General features: G+C 52.6%; 1 protein-coding gene across 3 annotated transcripts in view; it reads right to left on the bottom strand.

The window, feature by feature from the left end:
- CHCHD6 (coiled-coil-helix-coiled-coil-helix domain containing 6) overlaps nt 1–24,578 on the bottom strand; it is a 251,749-nt gene that overhangs the window by 44,864 nt on the left and 182,307 nt on the right. For all 3 annotated transcript variants that reach the window (XM_040463272.1, XM_040463274.1, XM_040463273.1), the window contains exon 6: nt 3,022–3,092. In XM_040463272.1, coding sequence (XP_040319206.1) covers nt 3,022–3,092 — 71 coding nt within the window. The remainder of the gene's footprint in view (nt 1–3,021; nt 3,093–24,578) is intronic.

The raw sequence follows: 24,578 nt of genomic DNA, 5'->3' as shown, positions 1-24,578 counted from the left end.
AAGTCAATGCCTTAAATGAATATATTAGAAAAGAAAGCAAGCTGACCTGGTGCTTCACTGCTTTTAGGATACGACTGAAATCTCTAACATGGTTACAAAGTCCTGTGTGGTCTGGCCTCTGCTGACTTCTTAGAGCTTCATCCTAGTCTGTCTCTTCTAATTCATTCCTCTCTAGTCACACTGGCCTTTCAATTCCTTGAATACGCTGTATTACTTCCTGCCCCGGGGCCTTTGCACATGCCAAATCTGCTGTCGGAAGTGCTCTTTTTTCCCCTCCTTTCTCTGGCCAAAGCCCCCTCATACCACGGGAGTCAGTTCAAAAGTCACTTCCTTTGAAAAGGCTTCCCAAACATATGAAGTTTGCATTAGGGTCCTCAGACACATGCTTTTTAATTCAAACATTTTGTTTCACGGCTCATTACTATAATCAATCATTATTTGGGCAATTGCTTTTTGTGCAATTAATTTAAAAATATTGTTTGTCATTCCCCAAATGCCCTAAGCTCCTTGCCGAAAGAAACCGAAGCTGTCACGTTGATCGTTTTATCACCAGTGCCTAGCATGGTACCTGGCAAACAGTAGGCACACTATACATGTATGTTAAATGAATACATGACTACACGGACATCTAATTAGTCACCTAAGTAACCACTCAGTTTACTCAAAGTTGTTAAAAGATGCTCACTGTCTTGGAAGAGAACTATCACTGCTGTCAGCGTTGGCATTTATTTCTGTGGCATTTACGAGGCAATTTACAATCATCTGCTAATCCAAGAAGCTCCCAATCAAGGATTCCGCCCTCCAGCCAGCCCAATGTTTAAGTAAAATAATTTCCAACTCCACACCGCTTCCTGTGTACTCTGGTTGGGTAAAGAAAAAAAAAATTTTTTTGTAAACTCAATTTATTTATTAAATCTGTGCCACGCTCTGCGAGTAATCCAGATGACTGCCGTTATTAGTAACAGTCACCCTGCCACTGCCACCCACTGCTGACATCTGAGGCGGATTTCCTATGTGCTATCTCACTCAAAGCACTGGAGGGGGTATCAGCTCTCTTCTGCATGTGAGGACATCAGAGAGGTGACGTGACTTGCCCAGGGTCATAGGAGCAGCCAGTAAGAGGCAGGGCAAGGGTGCACTCCAGGTCTGCTGGACGCTCACGCCCAAGCATTCTCTCAGCTCCATCCCAACACCCATCTTACAGACCACCTACTATTTAGTATTCTGCTTAGTAAATAGTAGTAATTATCAAGGGATGTTGCAAACCTTTGAAAAAACCTTTTACTATGCTCGGATTAAGATGATACTCACATGCCATCTCCCCTTTGCCTTCAGAAGACATGAGGATGATAAAGGATATGACAGCAAAGTCAAATGCACTAATCCAGGGCACCAGGAGCCCAGGAGTCCCCACTCTCAGGACGGTGGGCCACATGGCAGGTGACAAAATGGTGTGGTCCCTGACAGTAAAGCTGCCTGGCTTCTCCCCAGAGCGTCTTCCCTTAGCAGGCTGTTCCATGAGGCGGGCTGTTCCATGATCCAGGGAAAGAAGGAGGGGCTACGGATCCAGCATCACTGCCCCAACAGGCAGTTCCAGGGGCCGGGCCGGGCCAGGGGCTGTGCTGTGGTTTTTGCTCATTTCCGGGATCACATTACCCAGGTGGCCATCAACCCACAGCCTCTGGGGTGTGACTGCTTCCCAACCTCTCCCTCTCACGGATCGCGATTCTGAGTATTTCTCAGCCCTGGATGGGCCATCGGGGTGCTTGTCTGAGATCCAGATGGAACATTCCATTCCTGAGGGGTCTGTGCAGCTCATGGCACTTGCTTACACCCAGAACCCCCTGTGGGATCCCAACGGGCAGGTGCAAGAGCTTTCCAGTCTCTACCTGCCTACTGGAAAGTTCTTTCTCTGAGTCCCCTATTACTGCTCTAGGACTTGAAATCCCAAGATAACTAACTGTATGCTCGTCCCAAAAGCTACTCAGTGGTCAGCTCCAGCACTATGTCCCCCTGGCTTCAGGTGCCCCCTGCTGCACCCTGGACCTGTACTGAGGCCACCCGTTCCCACTGCCCCTTCCTGGTTCCTTGCACAGTTTTTGTCAGCAGCCGTATTTACAAGCACTTTGACACCTCCTAGCCACCCAAGCCTCTCTCTGATGGTTCCTTCTTAAGGTGCCACATCCCACCCCTCACCAATCTGCACTGGGACTGGTTTGCCTGGGGAATCACCCTGACTGAAGCCTGGAAGGGAAAGGCTCTTCCTTGAGGGAGGAGGAGGGAGTTGGCCTGGTCCACAGAGGCCACCTTCATACAAAGGACCCACAGTTCAAGGCCCAGCTCTCCTTCCCACAGCAACCCCTACAGACCCTCCTGTGACCTCACCCTGAAGGAGGGTGCAGCTGTAACGAACACACCGCATGCGCCTCCCATTCCTTAACGTTCTGGCTCTGAGGCCTCCCTCATGGCGCAGGAGCACGCAGACAGGGGACAGGATGCTGGTACTCAGCACTGTGCGACCTGAGCCAGCCATCAGTGAGTGTCCCTGAGCCCCAGTCCTTCGGGGAATAAAAAGGGAGCCACTCTGAGCACGTGAGCATGCAAGAGGTACATGGCCCGCGACCAGGCACACGGAGGTATGCTCAGGGAACAGGCTGGTCTGAATACCACCTCCACAAATGGGGGGCAGGTGCCCGTAGCAACATCCCTTCCCTGACTCCCTCGGGAGCCCGACGGCCAGCCTGTGGCGTGGCCCGCCTACATGGTGTCTGAAACAAGTCTGCCAGTCCGCCGTGGCCCCATTCCCACAGCCAGGGAGCCAGGGAGGAGCTGAGTGCTCGTCTGGCCCATGACAGATGACCGGTGGCTGCCCCACAGCCGGGTGAGAGACCGAGTAGCACATGGTTGTCCATGTTATTACAGAGACTTGAAGTTAGGCAGGTGGCGGTAGGTTCCAAGCCCCGTGTGCTGATTCTTACAAATACAGGCTAAATTTACGAAACATCATAAACGCGTTCTTACTTTATCGTGCCCTCCATTTTTGAAGCTGCCTCATGGAACTGCTGTGAAGACAGTTTGTACATCTCGGCATTCTACAAAGAGAAAAACAGAACTGATTACCAAAGACTGAAATTTCCCTCTGGCTCCCGCATGGGAGAGACGGCGCTAAAAATCGACAGATGCTGATTTCTTGACCAACATCAAAGCAGATTGGTGATTGATCCACAGCTTGGCTCTGGCTCCCACCACGGTAGGCCAACCATGGCTACAGAATCCCAGAGTAGCAAAGGCTGGAAGGACCAATGGGTCCTCTGGTTTGGGGGTCGGCAACCCATCACTCAAACCTGGCCTGCCACCTGATTTTGTAAGTAAAGTTTTATTGGAACACAACCACACTCATGATTTGTTTCTGCATTGTCAGTGGCTGCTTTTGGGCTACAACGGCAGAGTCGAGTAGTTTAAACAGCGACTATAGGGGCTGCAGAGCCTAAAATATTCACTATCTTTAGAGAAAAAGTTTACTGAGATTTGTTCTGGTCCGACCCCCATTTTATAGGTGGCCTCTGCTGCCTAGAGGTGAAGCGACTTGCCCAAAGCCACCCAGCAAATAGCTGTGCCAGGACTGGAGCCCAAGCATCAGATTACCAGCTGGGTGCGGACTCTGCTGCCTGCCGTGACCACCACACTCCTTGGCATGGTGGCTGTCTGTCCAGAGCTGCTGAGTGGCTCCAAAGGCATGCCCTCCATCCTTCCTGAGGCTACCTAGTAAATGTGCATGTGCAGAACCAGACTGGTGTGGAGAACAGTCCGGGCCTGTGATATGACAAAGCTGGGCTGAAGCCCTGGGGCCATCACAGCATGACTCCGAGTGAGTTGTTCCCACTTCTTTAGGTCTCAGAGGCTCAGAAGCCAGCACTTGCCACTGGTTTCCAGAAGAGACGACTGCAAATGCCCGTGCTAACCCCACCTGCCACCACACTCCTGGGGGAGCACCTTGAAGCTCACAGTGAACAGACTGACTTTTTGCAGCAGGCTGTCTCAAGGATGAAACTCCAGAAGGCGGCCCAAGACGGGCGGGCAGTCAGACTTTCGCCGTGAGGGTGAGGAGATGGCACGGATGCCATGGGACGCCCGCCTACCCTGTGCAGGCCTGGGCTAGACCTTTCACAGAACCCGTGTGCGAGGGCTGCTTTTTCCCATTCTACAGGTGGGTAAAGGGAAGCTTCCGGCTCGGGGCGCCTCCCACAGGCACAGTCCTTACAAGACGCTCGAGTGGCAGGGAAAGGGACCCGGAAGTCACAGAGCCATGCCCTGTGTGTGTGTCAGACTCCGAGCCTGGCTCTCCCCACTCCACCATGCACAGAGATAGCCTGGCCCAAAAGGAACGAGTTGCTCCTTCGACAAAATTGAAGAGATGACAGGTGCTCAGATCAGAGCCATGCAGGGGATGTGCCCTACCCCCAAGGCACCCCGTCGGCCATCTGTAGAGAACGTAACCGAGGCAGGGGTGGAAAGCACCTCTCCTAGGAACCTGCAGGGTACTGAAGGCAGAGTTTGGGTGGGAACCTGGCCCTCACTCCCATTCTGGTACCTGCCCCTGGGAAGAGCCAAGGGGGAGGGGCCGCGGAGGGATGTGTGCCTGAGGGAATGCCTGGGGCCCACATCAGGAGGAACCCAAGTACCCGAATTCTGCCTTGGGCTGTGCTGGGGCGAGCCCAGGGCTGGGCCTTTCACCCCCCCACCCCCAGCTGCTAAGTGAGCCTGGGCAGGTCCTCAGCTCTGAACTAAGGAGGCGCCCACGCCTCTCTCCAGTGGCCCTAAGGCACAGCAGATGAGAAATGGGAACCCTCCCAAGCACGACAGGCACAGAACACATAGAGGTTCTCCTGCCCGACCTCCTGGCCTGCAGGTCTGTGCTGACTCCAAGCTGTCCCATGTTTTCTCTCTGGAGCCCTGATGTTCCAGCCAAGAGATTATGATTTTGCCTCAACCGGTCTGACGTTCGACCACCATGGACTGTCCTGGGTGTGGGAGAAAGGCCACAAACGTGAATCATCTCAGGGCCTCTCCTCCCGCTCCACGCAGATGCTCTTCTGTGACATCCTTGATGGGGATCATTTATATTCAGTCTGAACCTTCCATTCACGGGCCCTCACAGGAAACCACATGGTCCGTAGGCCCACATTGTAATCTTCACTTTGGCACATGCTGTGTTCTTTGGGTGAGTCACTCACTTCCTAGTGGTAAGACAGGGCTCCCACTCCATCACAGGGTGGCTCAGATGGTCCTGAGGGGTGCCGGGCTCACAGTGCCCGCCCTGTCCGTTGCAGCCACTGTCATAGCACCATTGAACTTTCTGAGGCCAGCGTGGGCCTTAGTAAGCTCTCCATTCACTCTGATTGGTTCTCTTTGCCACAAGACGGTCTCCGGGCTCAGGCCTTCTCCTCCTTAGAGATGTGTCAGGCCACTGTCTCCTAGGCCTGGGGGCTGCCAGCGGCCCTTCCCAAGGGAGTTCCCACTGCCCAGACGGGCTGACAGGACCCTAGTGGCTCTCTGCTGCTCCCACACCTCCACGCACATGGCCCGGTCAGGGTGAGCTCAGTAAGTCGCTGAGTTGCCTACGAGTGCGGACTGAACGTGCGGTCAGGGAGATTTGTCACAGGAAGTGCCCACAGGCCAAGAAGTGGTTGTGATTCCCCCGCTGCAGCTTCCTCTATTGTCTCTCAGAGTGACTCAGAGGAACTCCCCTTCCTGTCGCACCCGCCCTCCCCGCCATCTCTGCCATGTCATCTGCCTGAGCAGACCCCGGGACCACACAGCACAAGGGGCTGTGCTGCGTGGCTCACCTGACACATGCAGGTTCTGGTCCACACCTTGGGATGGCTGCACCTGCCTCTTGTGTCCACCAGGCCTTCCTGAGGCTGCTGGCGTGCACCCTGCAGACCCCTGGACCCTACCACCACCGTTGAGGGGTTTCTCTAAGGACTGGGGGCCACGCGTGTTCACACCGAGCACCCGCTAAGTGCCAGAGGATTCCAAGACAGGCACGCCTGCCCCCCAGCCTCCTGGGGCTCCCAGACAACACCACGTCACGATTACAACGGGCCGCTCAGCCAACTGTCCCCGGTGCTGTGGGTGTACCAGGAAGGACAGTCTGACGGAGGCCATCCGACTGGCTTCTTGGGAGCTGGCACCTGAACCAAGGCCTAAAAAAACCTCTTTCTTATAAAATAGCATTTTTGAGAAAAATAATACACATAGTTTAAAAAGGCAAAAGCACAAAGGGCAGAGGGTAGGAATGTCATGACCAGCAAGCCGTGTGGCCAGCCCGGCCCCGGTGCTCCCCCTCGTGCACAGGGTCCGTGAGCTGGTTGCCCGTGCATACCCACAGCACCGCTCATTTCTTCCCTTCCCAAAGGCTTCGCCACTTTACCCGCTGAACGGTACTCCACAGCAGGTCCCGCTATCACGGCATCCTCACCTCTGCACGTGACTGAGCACATCCGAATAGTGCATTCTAGAAGTGAAACTCGGGTCAAAGGGTACATCCGCCTTTACTAAACTGAGTCTCACACGGTGAGCAGAAATGAGCCAATGATGGGGAGGGGGATGGTCCTGTAAACAAGGGAGAGTGAGGGGTGCCACACAGTAGATGCTCCAACTGGACCAGGAGCAAGGGAAGGGGCTAGAGACAAAGACAGCCCAGGACCTGGGGACCCGGGCGGCAGGGGGGTGGGTCTCCACTGCAGGCTGGGAGCCTAGACCTCAGCCCACGGGTTTTACTTTTACGTGGGGGAGTGGCAGGGGAGATGTGTGTTTCAGAGAAAACATTCTGGCAGCCATGTGGACGACGGAGTGCAGTGCCAGCAGGGAGCCTGGAATTGCCTGCCGCGATCCCACGGGGGCCTGGGGAGGCCGCAGCGCTGTCCTGAGAGGAGTGCTGTCACCCACTGGTAAGTTGCGGGGAGAGCACTGCAAGTGCACTGCATTGAATCCCCGCACGTCTCTGAGGACCCAGGGATCGTGAGTCATTATTTCTGGATGGTTTTTCCTCCCTGTTAGATCTTCAGATTCCCAAATTTTGGAATCTCTTCCTCTACCCTATACACAGCTGCCCCTCCCCCTCCTCCTCCAGCTGCTCCATACGCACATCTGAAACCAGAAGACCTGATCTCCATTAATTAAATCTGCCATTAAAAATTAAATAACGTGAGTAAGAAGGTGTGAGTGTTATCTCTATGGGTTTCAAAAGTCACAGTGTTTCTTCAATTACTTCCCAGGCAGTTTTCATATTTCATACTGTCTGATTTCTCCAAGGGCCTGGGTTGTGAGATCAAAAGAGAGCGTGATGGTGAGAGGAGGCACAGCGAGAGGGCTCAGAAGGGGACGACAAGGAAACATGTTGTGGGCCAGAGAGGCAGTCCTGCTGCCCCCGCTGCAGAGCCATGAGGGACCAGAGCGGGGCAGGGTTGGGACCGGGGTGGGGGGGCTTGCACTAACCCACTAGCCTGGCAGAGGAGCGAGGGGTAGCTGTCCTGGAACAGAAGACAACAGAGGTCAATGTGATGGTCCGCAGGGGAGTGGCTCTTGGGCTTGAAACCCCCTCGGGGCCACGCAGACATGCACCCAAGGAACAAGCATTCATAAGTCACCTACCATGCGCGTGGGCCTCTGCAGTGTGTCACGGGAGAGCATCTATGAGGCATTTCTGTCAGACAGGAAAGACTGAATAAAGGTCCAAGGACCATCCCAGGAACAAGGGAGGCAGCTGGGGCAGCAAGGATGGGCATGGGCCCTGGAGTCAGAACCCAGCCCCTACAGCAGTACAGCACGGGCCAGCACCCAGCCCTCTGGTCTGCCCCCTCAGCCTCTCCTTTGTAACATGAGAACAGCAACAGGGCCTCCTTCATATGGTTGTGTGGGAACTGGTAGAGATGCCAATGAGATAATGCACATAAAATGCTTAGAACAGTGCCTGGCACAGAGTAAACGCTCAATAAATATTTTGAGAACTTAACACCCAAACGTGTATTAACCAACAAAGACAGCTGGAAGAGAGATCTGGAAATAGTGAAAGAGTGAGGAAGTGTACCTGAGGATGTGAAGTCCACGAAGGGAGGGGTTTTCACCTGTTCTGCTCGCTGATCTATCCCAGGGTGTCTAACAATGCCTGGTACATAGTAAGCCCTCAATAAAAATTGGGTGCATAAAAAGAAGTAGAGGTCAGTACCACTAGAAAACATGTGAAAACACAAGCGGGATGTGGTCATTTGTTGAGTCAATCGAGAAAGTTTGCTGAACTGGGGCTCTGTGCCAGGTACCCTGCGGGCACCGAGGAGAGCACCATACAATCAAATGGGGACATGTCGCCCACAAGGTTCACCGGGATTACTCAGGCCAGGCGCTGTAGCCAGGACTTCCAAATAGGCTGGCCCCTTCTTGCCTAGAGCAGTGCTTCAAGGTAGGACTGTGCACCCTTCTGCCACATGAAGACACAAGGCTCAGAAAAGCCAAGGATCCCACAGTGGGGGCCGGAAGTTCAAGGGAAAGAGACAGCACCTGAAAACGGGTCTATCAGCCTCCCACTTCGTACCATGTCCTTCCCTCTGTGTCTAGCTGACCCCCCAGAAGAAATTTAACAAACCAAAGGCCACGCAGACAGGATTCAAAGCCAATGTGTGGTTACATGTAGAAAAACGTGAAGCTTAGGATCCTGGCTGTCCAGAGCAGGGGAAGATCGCCAGCAAAATTAGTGCAGACTGTGGAAGGGCTCAGACGTGAAGGCTTAAAAAATATCCCAGAATCGGAGCGCAACAGAGTGAGGACAGGAGAACCCCATGCCAAGGCGCTGTCAACGTGGCTGAGGGCCGGTCATCCAGGGAGACGTGGAAATCACTGGCCTAATTACCAAGCTTCTCAAAGCTCGCAGGAATGCTAAATTTTAAGACGAGTGAAAAAACTTAATATATTCAGGATGTGAAGAAATCTCTGACTTGAAAATAAAAAAAAAAAAAAAAACACAAAGAAGAAATGCATGTGAATCTTCTGTGAAGAGTCCAAAGAGTCAACACAAAAATTTCTGAATCTCAGGACATGTGATCAGCAACGCAGTTGGTAAAGGAATGGAAATACAGTTTTGTTAAATGGCTAAACAGCTGGTTCTTGGCTGTTTATGAAGTCACACGACTACATCTTTGTCTCTTCCCCTGCTCCTGGGTACCTACCAGCTCCGACTCTGCCGTCATGTGGAGAAAGGACCCCTCTTTCCAGACTTGCTCTGGCACTTACCCTGGATGGTGGTACACAGACAACACTCTTTCCCTCCACTGCTGCACTCAGCAATGTCCATCTGGGATCCTTCAATGCTGGAGCTCTTTCCTCCCATGGTCCCCTCACTCCTAGGCCATCTGACTGTCATAGCCATCTTTGGTCAGGCCACAACCAAGGCCTCCCACCGCCCCCAGGACGGCCCTGACTGGGATACTCCTGCACCGCTCCCCCACCCCAGGATGGCCTTACCTGGGATGCTCCTTCCATTTCTAGGACAGCCCCACCTGGGATCCCCCCCCACCCCATATCCCAGGAGAGCCCTACCTGGGATGTTCCCTCCATACCCCAGGATGGGCGGACCTGGGATCCTCCCTCCATCCCCCAGAAGAGCCACAAACCTAGGGCTCCAACCTCAGCTGAGCCTTCCACACAACTTATAATTCTCCATAACAGCTATCCCAACCTTTTCTCGAATTCCATACTGAATTCCTTACCTTGAATTCCTGCTATGGGCAGAGGACTGTGTCTCAACTTCAGAGACCAGTAAAGCTACTGCTGGGCACCAACAGGAACATCTCCCTCAGTACCAAACGTGCCTGTCTATGCCCATGAGCCTTTGCCCCCAGAGCAGAGTCCACCATCCCGACAGGCTCCTGGGTTCCAGGGTCCACGGTGGCATGGGAAGATGGTTCCCTCTCTCTGTGCCTATTACTTCTTGGTCCCATGGGGAGAATGCAGACCCATATTTCAGGGGTGCTCTGAGGGTGGAGTGAACAATGGGTTCAAGGTCACCCAGCATGTCAGGGCTCGTCTACTTCTTCCATTCATTCCACCAATATTTACTGTGTGCCTACTATTCACCAGGCCTTGCTGTGCAATCAGAGGGCACAGCAGTAAGAAGACATGAGAGCCTTGCCTTCACAAAGCTAACAATCCAGAAACAGGAAAGACGAGAAAACGATTCTACTCAGAAGTGCCATAAAGCGACACGGCAAGTTAAGGGAATAAGGAGCATCAAGCTGGGGTGGGGGCTATTTTAAATAGGTTGGTCCAGGCCTCTCTGCTGGGGTGACTTGGGGTAGATGTGATGAGGGAAATAGGATTCGGGGAGGTCCTAAGGTGGAGCTACACTTGACGGGTTCTCGGGAAAGCGACGGGAGCATGGCTGGAAGACGTTCAAGATGAGAACAGATGCAGGGAAAAGACAGGAGGGCTTGCAGGAAGCCACTAGAGGTTTGATCAGGGGATGATATGATCTGATTTCCACTCTGGAAGGATCACTGGCTGCACTGTTACAAAGAGGTTACTGGGAAGAGAGAATGGAAGCAGCCAGGCCGCCTGGAGGCCCCTGCAGGGCCCCAAGTGAGCCAGGGATCATTTCCTGAGGATGTGACAAACGCGACCCCACACCAGTGCTGGAGAGTCAGCCTTGCCCTTCCATGTCAGCCCTGCAGAGCCGGGAACCTTCAAGAGACAACCCGCAGAGGGGTCGAGCAGGCTGTGAGGGTATGAGCCAGGGGCTCAGGACAGTAGCTGGAGTCTAAGCGATGAGTCCCGTAGCTTTGCTGCAGAACCCCTTCAGTTAGTCCCAGCTGAGTACTGGAATTCTCCTCGGCCCCGGGTTCCATCAACAATACGACCCCAGTCTCGTTTCCTCTGTCCTTCTGTCTGGCAGTCTGCTTCCTGAGCTCCCCTCCTCTTCACACCTCCTGTCGCATTCCCTTATTACGTCCACCCCCCACATTTCCTGCACTGACCACCACCACCACCACCTGCCCAGTGCCTGCAGGAGGACCAAGGATCACCTCTTCCTTCCTCCTGGGGTCCCTGGATGGAGCCGGCAATCAGATGTGGGTACCTCTGCCTCCTCGTACCTCTCGAGGCCCTTCTGTTCTCCGTATTGTCCCTGCTCCTGTGTGTCCATTATTATCTTAGGCGGACGCACTGCACTCATACACCACACTGGTCCCCCTGCTACTACTTTCTCCCCTCTCAGCTTACCCTCCACGCCGCTGTGGGAGCCATCCTTGAATACGCCTTTCAGCTTAAACCTCTTCGTGTCCCCACTGTCTGCAGAGTGGCCTCCGACTCTCCCTTTGAGACTGCCCTCCCTAATGACTGACCTTGGCGCTGCCCCTGGGGGGCTCTGCCCTTTCCCTGCAAGGACTTGTCAACTTTCAAGCCTGCGTCGTGTTCTTTGTATCACTTCTCCTGCCAGTTCTTCCCTGCCCACCTGAGATACTCTGGTTCATGTTGTGACACCCAACAATGTCCCCTCTGCTGGACCATGTCATTCCTCTCCCACCTCCCAGGCAAAACTCACGTTTCCCTTCTCGGTGCTCTGTACCACGCTTTGTGGTGGCATTTCCCACAGTGCCCTGCAATCCTCTGCTAACATGCCTATTGCCCCAACTTGGGACTGGGAACCATGTAAGCCTGGGGTCAGCTTTTTGACTTCATTGATCCGTACTTCAAGAATGCAGAGGTCTTATTAGTCAGCTTGCTCTGGACCTTGCACATCTCCAAACTCTGTCTTCCCGATTTCCTCTGGCCTGAGAGGGCCAATGACTCTCTAACTGGCGGGCCTCCAGTCCTGGGCCTAGCCTCCTGGGATCCGCTCTCATCACCGCTGCAGCAACAGTTCTGAAACAACACCCTGTCACATCGCTCCCCACTTGCGCCCTTCCCCTCCTCCGCCAGGGCGCCTCCATCCTGCCCCTCCAGGCACCCCCTCATTCCCTGGACACTTCCATGTCCTCTTGCCTAACACACGTGGCTGGCTGCTTTCCGAACCTTGCAAAGGTGTGACTCGCTAATTAGAGTGTTGTGACAGTGGCTGTAGGTGAGACCCTCCCGGAAGTATTTGCATTTGTGAAAAGTCAGAGAGAAAAGATCTCTATCACTTTCTGCTCTGCCATAATTAAGAGTCGAAGGCTCGGAGTTGGGTTTTCGGGACCGTGCCTCTTCTCCTCTGTGTGTTTAGCTTAGCCCCCTAGCATTTTAGGGGTGTGTGTGTGTGCACTGCTGTGTGTGTGACTGGGGGTGGGATTTACGACCCTCTGCTTACAAGGGGTGAAGAAACAGAGCCTTGGGCACCTACAGACATATATGTACACACACATGCACACACGCACACACGCACACACACACTGTAAAGCACTAGATAAACGTAAAACTGTGTTAACTGGCAATAACTACACAAGTTTTTTAGAATTTTGATTTACACTGAATACTAAACATTAGCCACCGGACCTCTGGATGAATGGTGATCTTGACCTAAGAACTTCTCTCTATTTTTCAAAAATTGTTTTTCAAGTATAGAGCTGCAATATTATATTGGTTTCAGGTATACAACATAGTGACTTGACATTTATATAGATTATGAGATGCTCACCATGATAATGCTAGTTACCATCTGTCACCATACAAAGTTGTTACAATATCACTGACTATATTCTATATGCTGTACTTTATGTCCTCATGACTTATAACTGGAAGTTTGTACTTCTTAATGTCCCCCTTTCCTCTGGCACCTATCAGTTTTCTGTATTTATAGGTCCTCTTCTCCAAGCGCTGATTTTCATTAGGTGGAGCCAAGATGCGTCTGGGTGGGAAGACGCACCCCTTTGGAGTCCCTGGTAATCTACCAGGTGACCCAGGCTGGAAAGAACAAAAGCAGCATCCCCACGGGACACACACACAAGGTGCCGTGGCCTATGGTTCCCTCAGCGCTGCCCTCAACCCCTCTGGCCTGGGGTGGCCAGTGACTCTCTACCTGGCAGTCCTCCAGTCCTGGGCCTGGCCTCCTGGGATCTGCTCTCATCACCGCTGCAGCAACAGTCCTGAAGCAACACCCTCTCACATCCAGGACCACAGCCCCACAGGAGTCTGTCATGACTGTGCAGGGATGACTGTACCCACAGTCCTCACACACAAGCCGAGTGATGTGCAACAGAAAGGGCCAGCCAGAGGTGCAGGGTCGGCTCCTGCTTGAGAGTCTGCAGGGAGGACTCCGCGTTAGAGGGTAAAGGAAGGGACCAGGAAACAGTGAATTCAGAGGAGTGGGATTATTCAAGAAAACCTGCCTGACAGAAGTATGATAAACCGTTGAAGGCAAGAAGATCAAAGCTCCGTTTAAAGTAGCAGGTGGAAAAGATGTTTTTAACATACCTGCGGTCTGCGGAAGGTTACGTGTCTACCCAGAGCCAGGGCCCGTGCGGGAAACCCTGGAGCCAGACTGAGGCCAGACAGTAGACGTTGAAGGAGAAAGGGAAGCAAAGAGCTTTGAATGGCGGCTAAATACAGAACGGCATTTAACCTAGATGGACAGAAGCCACGTGAGGGTAGACAAGGAGGGAATTCGGCAGCGTGCTTGCCGTAAATGGGACTGACAAGGTCATCTACCGCCGTAATCACTCCACTGGCAGCCTGTGGAAGGAGGCAGGGCCGTCCAGCCGGGCCGTGGCGCCGCTGGTCAGTTGGTCCCTACATGTGCAGCAACGCAGCCGGCTAAACGAAGGTGTAAACAGTTGGAAAATGAAATGCAGAGCACAAGGGGAAATAAACGGAATAAAAAAACAAACGAAGAGATGTGAATCGTAGCTCCGTTTGTGTGACTTCCTGGTGAGCCGACCCTGAGGGAAGCCACAGGCTCTGGAGGCTGTGAACAGTCATTGCAAGGGAGAGCAGTAGAGTCAAACTCCAGAACACAGCCCCACGGCCGGGACGCCGCTGAGGCTGGGAATCCTGCCGGCCTGCTCAGGACCTAGCACATCAGGCTTTTGGGGGCCGCGCACTCGGGCCACAGCGGCGTTAGCCAGATGTTTCTGCTCTCTGTGCTGATCCTTAAAGTTCCAGCCCAGCAGAACGACAGACGCAGGGTTCCCAGTGGGGACACCGCGCTCGGCAATTCTCAGCATTAGGAGACTCTCAGCCCTCCGTGACGGAGGCTGGCCACACTCCTGAGAGCGGGTCTCAGTCACTCTCTGAGGACTTCCACAAGAGAGAAGTCCCCCCGCCCCTCCAGGCAAGTCTGGACCCCTGGCTCTCAGCTTCACCTCCACCCGGTCTGTCTGAGGCAGCGGGGCAGGATAAGCCTTGCTAATCAAAGGATGGCTCGTGACCCAGCCGCAGCCGCAGCCGCAGCATCGCCTGGGAGCTTATTAGAAACACGGAATACCTCAGGCCCTGCCCCACACCTGCTCTTTAGCGAGCTCCCAGGTGATCTGTGCGCATGTGACGTTTGAGAGGCACAGGTGTGCAGGAGGTGGGCCTCCGGTGGGCTTTGTTTCAATAGCATTCTGTTAATTGTTTTAAAAACTGGAATGCCCTTGGTTGGGTCCTGCCCTCCTTAGTTCAGCACGGTCCATCTACGTCTCTGTGGCTTTATACCTACAGCTCAGTATACCTGAATTCTCTCTCACTGGGCTTCCGAAGGCAGCTACACCAGGGCCCCTGGCTTCGTGTTTACACTCTAGGCCCGGAGTTGTCAACCCTGGCAGCACGTCAGAATCACCACAGCAACTTTATAAGCATAAGGCCTGGGCCCACCCCCAGGGAGTCCGATGATGCCTGGGCATCAGCATTTTAAAGCTCTCCCCAGGGATTCTCAGGTGCAGCTAAGGTTGGCAATCCCTGTTCTAAGGTCAGGGAAACCTGAGCTGAAAACACGAGATTCGACCCTTGCCTTGCCACAGAACTCTTTCTGTGCCTTTAGCCACGTTACTTAACCTCTCTACCTTGGTTTCCTCGGCTCCCCAGTGAAGACAGTAACTACTTGGTAGGCGGGTGCCTACCTCAAACGAATGCCATAAGGGTGAAGGGAGACAGTGCAGGAGAACCTGGCACAATGCCAGGAGATGCAATACACACTCGGGAAATGTCAGCGCCTACCGGGACCGGTTCACTCTGGTGGTCTTACAGAAGGAACTGACCCCCTGGTTATGGTGCCACAGAGCCTTCTCTTAGCAGCACCCAATCCTTCCTCACATGGCATGTTTCACACACTCCCCCAACCTGTGGCCCGCTCTTTGTGGGCCTTGGCTGATAGATGTTGCAGAATGGAACTTGAGTCCAAGGTGAGTCTGACCAGGAAGACTGCTGCCTCTTCTCTCAGACAGATTATACCTGCAGGAACACGGTCTTAAACTACAGGCGCTTTTGGGAGGATTCCATGCGAGTCAATTCTTGTTGGTGGCCTCTTTGGCATTCATTCCTTTTCTCCCTCTCCCAAGCTCCCAGTTTCCCTTGAGGAATGCATACGGTTTCAGGGAAGTGGACCACAACTTCAGATCTGGGGGTGGCAGGGTGTGACCGAGGTCGGGCCAACCAATGCATGCCAGTGGCCTAGCCACAGGGCTGGGGAGTGACCTAGGATGGTCCTGCCAGAATGAGTGAAACTTGCGGTGAGGCTGGATCTCTTGCTCTGGGTGGCCAGAGGGGGGCAGACCCAAGGGAGCCGGGCAAAATGGGCGGAGTCTGTGGACGAAGCCCCTCCACAGAAGCCGCACCACTCTGGGTCTCTTGTTTCCTGATGGGTTGAGCCAGTTAGAGTCTGGCTTTTTCTTTCTGGAGGCTGAAAGTATGCATACATCACGACCACTCTGCCACTGCTAAGCTATATCAGCACCTACTCTGAGCCAGGTGCTGCGCTGGAGAACTTACAAACAATATCTCATGTGCCAAGGTTACAGAGGTGCTAAGCAAAAAAGGCTAGAGAATTAGAATCGGATCGTTCGAAATGCACGTCACACTGAGCTTAATGTCAACAAAAACTCCCAGGTCTTTTCCACACATGTTGCTACAAAGCACTTGTGCAATAAGTTTTGTGGAGCCAAGTAAAAAAAAAAGCCCACCATTTGTTCTGGCCAAATTTCAATGTAAAAATTTACCAAACAGCCAATTTAGTGAATGAGATTTGGTGAGATCTTCAGAGACCGATTTATCACCGTGTTGGTCAGGACACTGTTGGTTGCAGATAGTGAAAAATTAGACTCAAACTGGTCTGGGCGCTAATGGGAACTGCCGGCTCATGTTAACTGCGGTCCAGTGCTGTTTTAGGTAAAAATCAGGTGGCTGAACAAGGTCACCAAAAACTTGGTTGCTTTCACCCCTCCATTCTGCCTTTTCTACGTTGCCTTCATCCTAAGCCCGGTTCTCCTCATGGTTGCAAGGTGGCTGCCAGCAGCTTCTAGGGGCCCCACTCTCCCTTGTTGACATAGAGCAGGAAAATAGAACAATTAGTATGTGACACAAGGGCACTCCCACTAACAGGGAAAGGGAAGGGAAGGAGCAAGAAAAGACGCCGTGCTCTCTAAAGCCCACAGAATCCTCTTTCTCCAAGGACCCCAAAGTTTCCTTCTGTCTTTTGGGCCTATACTGAGTCACTCTGATCTGAATGAACCACGTGGATCTAAATGAACCACGAAGGCCAGGGCAGTGAGATGTGAAGATCAACTTAAGCCAATCAGGGGATACATTAGACTTGACACTGGGCTCACCTCATTCAGTAACGCACAGGCTATATCGACAGGAAAGGAAGGCATCCGAATGGAAATCCAGCCACTACCACCAAAAGGAAGGAAAAGTAGATTTTGGGCAACCCCAAATAGCAAATGTTTTTGACCGTCATTCAACACATTCACTATTCATCAAGCTTTGGGTAATTTGCAAATCTGACGAGTGGGCGTTCTATGTCTTTAAATCACTAATAAAAATGTTGACGGAGGTGGGAATGAGGAGAACTCTCAGGGCTGACGTTGATCCATTTCTTAGCATCTTTCCAATATGGTAATTTAACCTATCCCAAAGCAGCCTGATCATCTTAACATGCAGCCACCAGACCCAACACAACATCATCTGCCCTCACCAGACACTGCACAGAAGTACAGTGACGGAAAATCCAAGCCACTTCCACAATCTAAGATTTCAGATGTCCCTAAAGGAGATGATGTCAGCCTGAGTGCTGATGTTGCTCGAAACCCTGTCTGCACATCCAGCTGCCCGCCAGTCCCAAATGCCCTGCAGGTCCTCAACATATACATGCCCGATGCGCTATTTCCTGGTGTTCTGACATCATTTATTGAGAGGTAATTCACATAACAGAAAGTTAACTCTTTTATATTTTGTTTTAAGTTTATTTATTTCTTTTGAGAGAGAGTGTGAGCAGGGGAGGGGCAAAGAGAGAGAGAATTCTAAGCAGGCTCCACACTCAAAACAGAGCCTGACATGGGGCTCAATCTCGAGAACCGTGAGATCATGACCTGAACCGAAATCAGGAGCGAGGTGCTTAACTGACTGAGCCACCCAGGCGCCCTGAAAAGGAACTATTTTCAAGTGACCATTTCAGTGGCATTCAATATAATCACAATATTGCACAACCATCATCTCTAGGGACACGCATATGCATATATTTGAGTCCCCGTTTTCAGTGCTTTGGCATATATACCTAGGAGTGGAACTGGATCACATGGTGATTCTGTGTTTAAGTTTCTGAGAAATTGCCAACTTGTCTTCCACGGTGGCTGAACTATTTTGCATTTCTACCAACAATGTACAAAGTTCCAATTTCTCCACATCATCACTAACATTTATTATCCTCTTTAAAAAAAAAAAAAAAACAGGGGTGCTTGAGTGGCTCAGTCGGTTAAGCGTCTGACTTTGGTTCAGGTCATGATCTCACAGTTCCTGAGTTTGAGCCCCGCATCAGGCTCTGTGCTGACAGCTCGGAGCCTGGAGCCTGCTTCGGATTCTGTCTCCCTCTCTCTCTCTCTCTGCCCCACCCCTGCTTGCTCTCTGTCTCTCAAAACTGAATAAACATCAAAAAAAATTTTTTTTAATAAATAAATAAACAAATAAATAAATAAACAAAAAACAAAACTTAGAGCCATCCTAGTGAATGTGAGGTGGTATCTCATTGCTTTGATTTGCATCTCCCGAACGGCTAATAGCACTGAACATCTTTTCAGATGCCTTTTGGCCATCCATGTGACTTCTGTGCCTGTATTTAATGGGGTGCTTGTCTTTCTGTTGTTAAGTTGTACGAGTTTCTCCGATTTCCTTTTAACCCAGTTATTCCAGTGAGAACTTCCAGAATACCACCTCTTCACTCCCTCATACCCTGAGGGCCACCAATTTCTGTTGTCCTACCTTAGAAATAACAGCAAATGCCTCCTTTCCTCTCCGCGTCCTTCCCACGTGCCCTATTTCGGGTCCTCCCTGTCTCTTCCTACGGCAATCATAATAGCCTTGTATCTTTTCTCCTCATCTCCAAGCTTCTCCCACTTTCTTCCCCAGTTCTACTGCACAAATTTCATCACGTTACTCTTTGCCAATGACATTTCCCAGCTCCTGGCGCCTTCCTGGATCAAACCTGAGCCTCCCACCGTGCTGAAGCAGCCCTCCTCAGCCTCCTTGTCTCTCTCTCCAGTCTGTCTGCAGCAACTCTGCTCCGTGGAACATCCATAAAGCTCGGTGTCGCTCCCAGAGCCGCATGTTCACTTTATGCCCTGGCCAGGGTGGGCCTGGGCCCGGACAACAGTCCCCTCTGTCCTCTGCAGCTTCCCCTAACTCACCCTATTCGATGTGATTCCAAATCCGTGGAGACGACGTCTGGACTCCTCCAGTCCACGTGAGCTGACCCTCTGTTGGTGGTCCAACAGCATTCTTTCGATCGTGTCCTGTAACTCTGCGTATGGTGCCGCACACCCTGACGGCTTTCCTGGAGACACTGCCTCCCGGGAGGCCCTCAGGATGGCTGCCAACTGGACTAAGGGCGGGCCTGACCCAAGAGTGGAATGTAGCCTGGACCACTCAGAGAAGGCAGGCTACTGGAGAAGATGAGGAGAACGGACCAAACAGAGCAGGAAAGAACAGGAAGACACCATGAAAAAGAGCACAAATGATCACAAGGCCAAACAAGAAGTGGGACGTTCCTGGGGAGGCCCCGGTTCCCGACACCTTCTTGCGTCCAGGCAGTGGGCAGGTGGCCTGAGCGTAGGTCCGGCCTCATAAGCACAGTGTCTGTCACATGACCCCCTGGATGCTCAGTGCAAGGAGCTGAACTGTGCCCTCCCAAATTCACACGTTGCAGTCCTCACCCCTAGAACCTCAGAATATGACCTTATTTGGAAATAAGGTTGTCGCAGATGTAATGAGCTGGGATGAGGTCACACTAGAGCAACAAACAGAGCAGGCACAGTCCCGCTCTGGAGGAGTGTATGGGCCAGTGTGGAGACAGACAAGAAAATGAACAGGGTGACTATCATGCATGAGCAAGAAGGAAATCAAGCAAGGCAGGATGATGGAGAGCGACATGGGGGCACACTGCTGCCCCTCGGAGGAGCCAATCATCTCTGAGGGGTAAAACTGTACTAGAGACTTAAATGGGAAAAAAAAAAAACAGAAACAAAAACAAATGCAAGGGAAAGAAAATGAAAAAGAGAGAACAAAGGAAAAGGGAAAGGAAAACGAGGAGAAAGAGAAAGAAAGAGAGAGAGAAAGAAAGAAAGAAAGAAAGAAAGAAAGAAAGAAAGAAAGAAGAAAGAAAGGAAGGGAGAGAGGAAGGAAGGGAGAGAGGAAGGTACGGGAAGGTATGGGAGACCAGTGTTCTGGGCAGGGAAACAGAGTGCATAGACCCAAGCAGGGAGGACAGCAGGGGAGGACGTGCAGAGCAGAGCACATGGGTTGCTCTTCATTCCCTGTGACTGGATGACACCTGTAAACTACAATGCTGCTGGTGGGGGCGGGGCAGGAGAGCTGCAGGAAGACTGATGGCAGAGGCTCCTGCAAAATTCAGGTGAGAGGCATGGTTGGTGACCTGATTCAGGGGCTACTTGCAGTTTTTCTCCTCCTCCTAAACTAGGAGCTTCCAAAGAACAAGGGTCACGCTCAGAACAGGCAGCCATGGAGTATGTGGGAACCAAAAGACGTAACTCTTTAAAAGGGGGTGGTCACAGGAGCCTGCACAGGTGTCAGCAAGGCACGTCCTAGCCACAACTGAGTCCATCTAATGAAGTTTGCCGAGAGGCCAGCAAGCTTCTGGGACACGTCTTAGAATCTCTCCTTCCCCTTAGAAGTACCAAGGTTCAGCTGGGTGTCTTCGGTCTGCAGATACCTCTGCACCCCCCCGTCTTGGGACTTCTTCAGAAGCCCGCAGTGTTGTCCCTTGGCACTCTGCCTCCCCTCCGGGTGGCACAGGCACTGCTTCCAAAGGCCCCCGTGTTCCTTCTGCTTCTCTAATCCTTTTTGGCTCAGCACAGTTTCTCTCGTTTCTTCCTCAAACTTCTGAGAGATAAAACTGTCAGCAAGTCGAGTTGGGAGCCCTGCTTTTAGCTGGCAGGTGCAGGGCCCATCACAGCTAGGCTCTGCCTGTCTGCATCTCTGTGATCTGTGATGGCATCAGGAGAAGGACGTTATCTTAGGCAAAGTAATTGCATCCACCAGGAATAAGGAGTTTCAGAATCCACCAGGAGAGGAAATGCGTTAGCCTTGTTTTGGAACACTGGGTGGGATTACACCACGATTGGCTGCTGATTGTCGGTGGCGATCACAACATGATTAACATCCTGGTGGAGGTGGAAAGCCAAAACCCTCAATCAGGTGGTCAGTGGGGCAGCACAAAGCTGTGGCTCTGCCACCCGGCATGTGCTCGCTGTCCCCACTCCGAGTTGCTGCACCCTCCCCCGCTGGGCCCAGGTCCTGCAGTGGTGCTACTGGTGACCCAGGCTAAGCCTTTGAGTGCGTGAGCCTCCTTGGCCACAGGGACAGGTGCAGGAAGGCCCTGCGCTCTCACCCCGGGGGTGATCAGGGTCAAGCAGGTCCATCAGGATATTTCTGTTTCCGCTCGTGGGAAAGCGGCCCACTCCTGTGGGTGCTGTCATGGTGTAAGCCCGAAGCGGGAAGGGCCCCCTTGTGGAACCTGAAAACAGAACACACCTGGGGAAGCAGCCTGACTCGTTGCCAGATGCAAGAAGCGCCCAAGGTCAGATCTATCCCTTAAGTGTTTGGTGGCGTCCCTCCCCCTCTCCTTTTCTCTCTAAATTAAGCATTTGCGTTATGTTTTTTGTCACTTATAATGTAGAGACCTCGACGTAGGGAGCCTAAGGAGAGGCGGTGAAGAGACCCACCAGCACCAGGGTGACAGAGGGGGCTCTGCCCAGGCAGCATGCCGCACGGAGGCAGTCAGGGCAAGGGGCTGGAGCTGGGTGCACAGGGGTCCTTCCACAGCTGCAGACTGGACACTCACTTCAGAGGGCAAACGGGAACCCCAGCAGCCTGAACTGATGTGCCCGAGGAGCGCCACATCAAACACACCGGAGAGAAGCCAGGTAGAGAGTGGAGGATGATGCAGGCACATCGAGTCAGTCTTCTCAGGATGCAAGCGGGTAAGACACTGTATGAACCTTTGCAGAGGTGAGGGGATGAGAGGCTACTCCGAATTCTAAACAACAGTCATTCTCACGGTGAAATGATCTTCCTGTCTCCCTAGAGGCTGCTTCTGCAGGACCTATCTGGAGAGGCTGGGCTGGTCCTGGTGACCATGTTGGGGAGCGCCTTCCCGGTGAGATCGGTCTCCCTTTCCTGTGGGGTGGGGGCTCCAGAGCTCTACAGAGCCATGGTCAATGCAGTGCATGGATCTGGGGACTCACCGCTGCGCCCCCACACCTCTGCCGCAGTCTGCGGTGCGTTCTAAGACAGTCCTTTCCATTTCTAACTGTGAACAGGAGCATGAATGTGTGTGGGGGCTAAAGCTAATATATGGACCCTTTCTGTGCTTGTAGTTACACAAATATATCAACTGAGAATTGCAAAAACAAAACAAAACAAAACAAAACCCACATGGTTAAGATCCCACACTATCCTCAAGCACCTGTCACTCCAGCAGGGGAGACATGCTGCGTAGGTGAATACCCTCAATGCAAGGTTAAGGACAGAAAGTTCTAGAAGTAGAGGACGGGTACTGTATCAGTGGGGCCAATGCAAAGGGGTGGAGAATTGCTCAGAAAGCAGCGGAGAAGGCAGCATGTGAATGGTCCCAACCTCACATTCAAGCAGACCATGATCCCCCGGGATCAGAGGGACCCAGGTTAGCATCCTTGCCCCTGCCGCTCACCGCCCGCATGACCACATGTGAATAAGTGGCCTCTTGAGTGCACCTCCCTCACCTGCAAGTACAGACAATGGTACGGCCTACCTCACGGTGGGGCGCGGCGGTGAGGGTTCCGCTGGGAATGCGTGCCTGGCTCGGCGCCTGGCACATTGCTAGTGCTCGTAAATAAGTAACCATGTCTGTTAACAGGTGGCTTCCCAGTCGTGGAGAAAAGGGAATTCCAGAAGGTATCAGCAAGCAGCACAACAAGACAGGCCTGAACGTTTTCTTAAACATCACTTTTGCTGGGGGCAGAATAAGGAGGTTCCGCTTCTGAGATGGACTTCTTCACGAAGGACAGCGGAGGAGCGTGGGAGCTGGCTGGCAGCTGGGAGGACGGGGAGCAGGGGTGGGGACGTCATGCTGGGCCCTACAGCTCTGGCTCACCGCTCCCATAACTGACAGAGCCTGTGGGAACTCTAGTGAAGGCAAGTCACTGCAAAACCAACAAAGCAGAACGTTCTACAGAAAGGCTCTTACAGGGTGCTCTCCAAATATATGCAATCTTTACCAGAACCCTCTAAGCTTCTGCGTTCTCTGTCCCACAGACAGACTGGGGGTCATGGAGGTGAGAAGTCTCACCAAGGCCACAATCCTACTTGGTGGAAACACCAGAACTATCCACTCAGGAAGGTTCCTGTGTTGGAGACGCTAAGCTGAGCCTAATACACTGCTTAGCTGGGGGGAGGGGCAGGAGGAACATTTCAGGCAGAGCAAATGGCATGTCAAAGGCCCTAGGGGGACAGAGTGAAAGAAAGAATGGCTAGAGGTTCTCAAAACCAACTGCAAACGATCTCATCAAATTCTATCAGCCAGAGACATCCGGGGACATTGTCTCCTTTTTATAGATGAGAAAACATTTCAGAGATGAAGACAGTGTCCAAGGTCACAGAGCCAGTGAGTAGAAGAGGCAAGATGTAAACTCAGGTCTGTCTGACTCTTCAAACCATCATATGGCCACACTTCCTCCATCAGATAACAGACAGTGAAAACGTCCTGCAGTCACAAAGCCAGTAAAGAACAAACAGGGCCAAATTAGATGGAAAGGCAGGCCTGCTCTGCTCACAGTGATGCCCTAGTTAAAAGAGGAGCACCCCTCTCCAGCCCCACCCCTGCATATATCCAAGAGGAAGAAATGACTCCAGGGTTGCTGTCTGCTCAAATCATAACACTCCGCGCAGGTAGCCTGTCCTGGTCATGGCACTTCAAGACGCTGACAGTCAAAGGCTCCCAAAGCACTGCCAGCCTCTCCTCGAGGACTAGACAACCACCCCAGGAAGGGTGTGGTGAGTCCCCGGTAAGAGCGAGCACCGCCCTCCCTCCATGTGATGCTCTATCCCCCTTGCCCTCCTTCTCCTGTCCCCTTCTCCAGGACCAGGCCACACAGGGGACTGAGCTGACCAAGCTTCTGGGGACATAACCATCTCAAATGGCAGCCTGGGCCCTGGCAGGAAGAAGGTGCTGTTCAGACCGTGGCCAGGCTGATAGGGACCTTTATCCACCTGGATGGGTATGAGGAAAACAGGCCGGCCAAGAGCTCCTCACTAGGGAAGAAGTTTCACATGGTGGAGAGAGCCCGCCAGGGAGAGATGTCCACCACACGTACCAACTCTCTCTTTCTGGAGTCTCCCATTCTCCTCCGTGCCACAAGCTGGCTGGACGAGGACCACCACCACTAACTGGGGTGTATCCCCTTTCAGTGGGCCCACCCTGCCCCTCCAGAAGCAGGGGCCTAAGGGAACAGGTTTTGTACCAAATGGCCCTGAACTCCTTGCTCTAGCTGATGGGACAAGAGGGAAGACAGTCCTCGGTCTGGCGGGTGGCCATGGTGGTCACGCAAGAGGAAGTCATTAGGGTGGGTTAGGGCCAAGGCGAACCAAAGCCTGGGAGAGAAACACCTGAGCTCAGAGCAAACACAGAGCAGGGCTTGCAAACCCAGCCCAGCACAGAGGGAAGCCGAGAACCCAGACGGAACTGCCCAGGGCCCTGCCAACTTCCCGGTTCTAGCTGGAGATAAACCGTCATTTCCTCAAGAAAACCTACCCAATCTAACTAAAACACTTCAACGAAGTCCCAACGAGCAGAGGAGAGAGAAAGCATGCCTTCCAGGGTCTAGGGGGTAAAGCTGGAAGTTGCCCGAGGCCAGGAAGAATAAAATTAC

Source organism: Herpailurus yagouaroundi, unplaced genomic scaffold (assembly GCF_014898765.1).
Source record: "Herpailurus yagouaroundi ecotype Mexico unplaced genomic scaffold, PumYag 387, whole genome shotgun sequence".
NCBI classification, from domain to species: Eukaryota; Metazoa; Chordata; class Mammalia; order Carnivora; family Felidae; genus Herpailurus; species Herpailurus yagouaroundi.
The sequence above is the reverse complement of the archived record's forward strand: the minus strand, read 5'-3'. Positions and strand labels throughout refer to the sequence as shown.